Source organism: Psammomys obesus, unplaced genomic scaffold (genome assembly GCF_907164565.1).
Source record: "Psammomys obesus unplaced genomic scaffold, mPsaObe1.curated_primary_1811, whole genome shotgun sequence".
Taxonomy (NCBI): Eukaryota; Metazoa; Chordata; class Mammalia; order Rodentia; family Muridae; genus Psammomys; species Psammomys obesus.
In genome coordinates this window covers 3,951,694-3,957,693 of record NW_026596073.1, presented here as the reverse complement: position 1 = coordinate 3,957,693, position 6,000 = coordinate 3,951,694, and the positions used below count along the sequence as shown (strand labels likewise).

Genomic DNA, 6,000 nt, shown 5'->3' with positions numbered 1-6,000 from the left:
CACACACACACACACACACACACACACACACACACACACACACACACTACCATATTTTAAAAACACCCAAATAAATGTGAGTGATGGAGTCTCAACAAGTATATCTTGATGCCTTCAGTCAAACTAAAGGAAGGAAGGCAGATGACCTGTATCACTCACCAGTTCATTACCCTGAGATAGTCTCTCTGCCCCAGGAGTTTGGCCAACAGAAGGTATGTCTCTATGACCCTTCTGTATCCACCTCTGCCTGACCCCAGCACTGGGATTGCAGTTGTCATGATCACATTCAATGTTTTACTTGGGTCCTGAAGATTTGAACTTAGTCTTCATGTGTGCACTGGAAGTGTTCTTACCTATAAATCCATCTGCTCTAGACCTTTTTTCTTTTCTTATTTCTTCGGTTTTCTAATAGGAAATAGCCTGAGAAAGGTTCTGATGTACATAACCTTCCTTAAGACTCAGATGTTGAGGATGGAATGATATGTATTAGGTCACTCTTTGATCGTCTTTTCAGCTCTATTATTTTTATAATGAAATACTTTCAATAGTGCTATTTTATCAATATAAATTTTTCCAAAGCAAATGTGTATGCCTTGACTTTATTTCTGAGCGAGAAAAAAATAGCTCATTCTATGCTATGACTTAGATTTCCTCATGCACAACATTATACTAAAGAAAGAATGTAGTATGCACATTTGTATAGATTAACTATTGAATATATTGTTATTTTTGCAGACACATGTCAGCCTTCCTTTGATACTGAGCCATAGAGGACACTGGCAGAACTTTATGTGTGCTTATGTGTGCCTTTTGATGAGTTGTTAATAAAACATAAATATTAGCTTTAAATGTCTTCTTTAACTTATCATGCACAATTTTTAGAATATTAAAACACTCAACAATCAATGGAGCAGCCTTGCCAGGCCATAGAGAAGGACATTGCAGCCAGTCCTGATGAGACCTGATAAGCTATGATCAGATGGAAAGGGAGAAGGACCTCCCCTATCAGTGGACTTGCAAAGGGGCATGGGAGGAGATGAAGAAAGGAAGGTGGGATTAGGAGGGAATGAGGGAGAGGGCTATAGCTGGAATACAAAATGAATGAACTGTGATTAATATAAGAATGTAATTAAAAAATAGTAAAGGTAGTTGCATTTAACCACGGGCTTTCTTAGCTGTCAGAATGCAAATACAACTTTTAAAAGAATATTCTTTCTATGGTTTAGAATAAAAAAATGCCTAATTTATTATATCTAACACATCTCCTTTATCAAGCTTCTAACTGAGTTCAGTATCCCACATCCTAATATGCTAGTAATTATAATGCTGCGGTCTCATCTCATATGGATGTTTTCATTGAGACTTATTTGTAAAACACAGATCTAGTCTTGTAATACGTAGGTGGGTTGCTATGATTCAAGAATGCCATTCTTAATTATGCTTTTATCAATTGTTTGCAAGTACCAAAATGGACAATGGAAGCTTTATGGTCACTCTGTATTCAGCCAAGATAATTCTAGTAAAACTCTGGTAACTCTCTCTAGAATGAAATGAATGTGAAGTATTACTTCTTTTTTTTTTTTCTTGTTTCGCTCATGTCCTTACTGAAGAATAATCCTCTAAGTGGGCTTTTCACTGTTTTTCATGTTGCAGATTGAAAATGTTGATGTCTGCCTTAGTTTTCTAGCAGCCCGAGGAGTAAATGTTCAAGGTCTATCTGCTGAAGGTAAGACACTGTATCATGATCATAAATGGCATCAGGAGTTCTGAAACAGTATTGTTAGTGTTTAAAATGTATTGTTGGCATGCAGACCTCCTCAGTGAATAATGAAGGAAATTTATTGATGCATAGAGCAAACATGGTGGCTAGTAGTATTATTATATTATTTAGATATTTTTGTATTTTCTAGAATTGCTCTTTATGTTAATGTGGGGGATGGAGATGAATCAACATAGCAGTTATATATTATTACTAATACAGAGATTATTAACTTTGTAAATAGATGGATAGATTTATATACATGATAATAATTGTATATAAATACCTGTTAATAATGTAATTCATGGACAAATGTTTTACCACTAATATTTCTATGATATGATTAAGGTAACAATGACAGTCAAATGTATATAAGTTTGTGTACATGACAATGAGATCTTAAATGCTTAGACTGAGAGTATTACTAAGTACTATTTGTAAATATGTTGAGACTATTACATGTCAGACTGACAATTAATTTTTTATCTTTTTTATTATAATTATTGTCATTTATTACAATTTATTCCACTTTTATCCGAGCTGTGTCCCCTTCGCTTGTCTCCTCCCACTCCCATCCTCTCTCTCTCTCTTCCCCTCTGTGCCCCTCCCCTACTCCACTGATAAGGATGGTCCTCCTCGCCTTCCATCTGACCCTAGCCTATCAGGTCTCATCAGACTGGTTGCATTGTGGTCTGGCAAGGCTGTACCCCTCAGAGGGAGGTGACCAGAGTTGTGACAATTAATTTTAATCAAAATTAAATTATACTAAATTATAATATGCCAACCTAAAAAAAGTTTGAACTGTTTTTTTCCCCCATTTGTTTCTGTGTTCAGAAACTTTCTCTCATACAAAGGTGACATTTTCAAAACTCCAACATACATAGCACAACTTTTGCCAAAATCAAATGAAATGATGCTTCTATTCCTGCATTCTTCCATTCTTCCCCCATTACCCAACATTGCTACACATTTTTTCCTTCCCTTCATATATTTGTGTATTTGTTTTATTATTAGTTATATTTATCAACTAGTTATATTTATAAGATTAGTTATATTATAATTATTAGTTATATTTATAAGATAAGAAAGTTTTTGTCTAACTGGATTTTTACTAGTTCTAAATAAGAAGTGATTTTACAGTATTATTAGGAAATATTCACAAAACTCCTAAAACAGTAAAATCAACTACAAGAATTTGGAACCTGCACTAGTGACAATAATTATGAAGCTAATGTCTTTAATTTTTTAATGGAGACTAGAAAATACTTTAAACATTTAATTTTTCCTGTAACTGATTTGCTTTGAAAATGTTTTTCTGTGACTAAAATTACAAATATTGAACAGTTTTAAGTTTTTAAAATTTCATTTTACTGGAATAGAAAGGCTGTGACTTTCTGCAATATAATAGCTATTTAACAAATTATTTTATTTTCTCAGTTTTCTCCATATTTTAATTTTCCATTATGCTTTTATATATGGATGAAACAAACACTATATTGTATAATTTAATTAGCTATTCAGTGGCTAACAGGCTGAGATTAAAATCTAACAACTAGTTCAATTACATAGAATAGAATTTGAATAAAATTCCTCCCTGACTGGATTTTGCTGTATAAGTAACTAAAAGCAAGCAAGAAATGTTTCCATTGTTAATTTCATACCTATCGCGTATCACACAGTACTGTTTATTAATACAAAACTACTTATTTGGTTCATTTTTTTTTTAAATACGCATTGTCAAAATGCGTTCTAAATTAGGTGTACTTATAATAAGACTGGGGTGGAAAAATCTTTTGTATGGATCACTTAAGCTGATAGGGAGAAATAAATCACTTTTTTCTCACTGTGGGCTCATCGGTCAAAATGACTCTAAGACATTATAAGAATGTATAGTTTCTCATTGGACTATGCATGGAGATAACCTAAGACCCCTGCACAGATGTAGCCCATGACAGTTCAGTATCCAAGTGGATTCCATTGTGATAGGAACAGGGACTGTCTCTGACATGAACTGATTGGCCTGCTCTTTAATTACCTCCCTCTGAGGGGGAAGAAGCATTACCAGGCCACAGAAGAAGACAACGCAGCCACTCCTGATGAGACCTAATTGACTAGGATCAGAAGAAAGGAAAAGAAGTCTGCCCCTATCAGTGGACTTGGGGAAGGGCATGGATGCAGAGGGTGGAGGAAGGGAGGGATTGGGACGGGAGGAGGGAGGGAACCACAGGGGGGGAAACAAAGTGAATAAAGTGTAATTAATAAAGAAAAAAAAGTCAAAAAAATGTACAAAAATTATACGAATTGAAAAAGGGGGGGTCAATCCAAGGTATCCCTTAATGAATTAAACTATATTACATAGCCAGGGTTAGCTTCTAAGTCATCAGTGAGCAAAACCACTGAGCTTGTTAATGTACTTATGCTCCAGAAGGAGAGGACGTGACACCTCAGGGGAGCAGTTTTTATTTTTAATTTTATTTAGACTATGACCATATTTATGGAGCCTCTTTTTAGGCGTAACTTACATCACTTTTCCTGGTCATAGAGTCATAACTTCAGAAGAGAAAAAGGAGTGTGACATGGGGACATGGTGGGGTGTTATGCAACAACAGTTGGAAGAAGAGAATGAGTGTAGACACGGTCAAAGTAGTTTGTGTGCTTGTGTGAAGTTTTCAACTTAGAGATAAGATTATTAAAAATTAATTTTTTTGTTGTAGCTGAATTTGTGTATCTAGTTTTGTTACACACCATTGGAAAATCTCATACAGAAGCCCTATATGCTTCAGTTGATATTTATTAAATAAGTCCCTTAAGGTTATGTAAGCAAAATCAGTGTTATTCAGTAGCATATAGCATGAAATAAAAGAAACACTATTGTGTAAAAAAACAACAAAAAAAAAGCATTCCACCTAAAAAACTGATATGACATGTGTTCCTGAAGACCTGTTCATACTTTAAATATATACATCCAAAAATGTGACCAGGCTGGCTCATGATAGCTTGGAAAGAATGTTGATTTCTGTAAAGCCAATTTGATCTTAGGGGATGTACCCACAAAGTTAGTATTTGTGAGTGCAAGATGATGGTCATTTAAATAGCATCATTTCTCCATAGCCAAGTCTATGTGGGCAATAGCTATGTGCATTTTGGAGGGAAACAGTGTGCAAAATCAAATGGTTACTCCAAGGCAGTGAACACATCCTCTTCCAAAAAGAAGGAAAACACAACCCATGGAGCATCTTTGTTTAGTGGGGTTTGTTCCTTCTGCTGCTCTTCTCTCTGTGATATCTGAAGCCACTTTGTAACGTTGGCAGAGCTGAGAAATTCAGAGTCAACTGAAACTGTGAATGAGAGGAACCAACTTGTATTTTTAGCCTCATACATCTGGCTTAAGAGAATGACATCTAGACTTCGGTTCACACGGGAAGAACAATCAATTCAATTCACGTGACCGTGTTTTGCATTTTTTCCGTTTGATACAGAAATAAGAAATGGAAACTTAAAAGCCATTCTAGGGCTGTTTTTCAGCTTGTCTCGCTACAAGCAGCAGCAGCACCATCAGCAGCAGTACTATCAGTCCCTGGTGGAACTTCAACAGCGAGTGACGCACGCTGCTCCTCAGTCAGAAGGCAGTCAGGCCAAACCCCAGCAAGATATGCAGTCCAGGTAAGGAAGGGAGGCGGGGTATACACTGGAAATGAGTTTGTTTACATGCGGTTTGATTTTTTTTTTAAGTTATTGTGAGTTTAAAATTGTCCTTACGTGCTTTTATTTTCACGTGACCCAGATACGTGACTTGTGAAAGGAAGGTCTCAAACCCTCCTCTTTGGATCTGACAAGAGAGGCCTATCACATTTTTAGGACACACGTTTTTGTTTATCTTCTAATGGTGACTTTTGTCTGTCTCACTGTATAAGATGTCCTTGGTAGAAGCAATGTGTTGTGGTTTCTTCCTCCAGTCAGTTATATGTTAGTATTTACAACGTCCCTTTTGTGTCCTGGTACCCTGAGATATAATTACATTTTACTGATAGTTGGAGTTTATTAAATCTTTCAAAAAGTCAAGGGCTATTGTTCACAGTACTTTTGAGTAGGTGAGAACATACTGAGATTAATGATTATATATTGTGTTCATATATGTATGTGACTACATGCATGCATTTGTGTAGCTTGAGTTTTGCTCTGTGTAAGTACAGCCTATGTGATTGGGGGGCTACTGAGGCAAGTGAAATCTGAAAGGCAGA

At 35.8% G+C, this 6,000-nt stretch overlaps 1 protein-coding gene across 2 annotated transcripts in view; it reads left to right on the top strand.

Moving 5' to 3' along the window:
* Nav3 (neuron navigator 3) overlaps positions 1-6,000 on the top strand; it is a 329,995-nt gene that overhangs the window by 109,983 nt on the left and 214,012 nt on the right. For both annotated transcript variants that reach the window (XM_055626040.1, XM_055626039.1), the window contains exons 4-5: positions 1,654-1,726; positions 5,239-5,422. In XM_055626040.1, the coding sequence (XP_055482015.1) occupies positions 1,654-1,726; positions 5,239-5,422 (257 nt within the window). The remainder of the gene's footprint in view (positions 1-1,653; positions 1,727-5,238; positions 5,423-6,000) is intronic.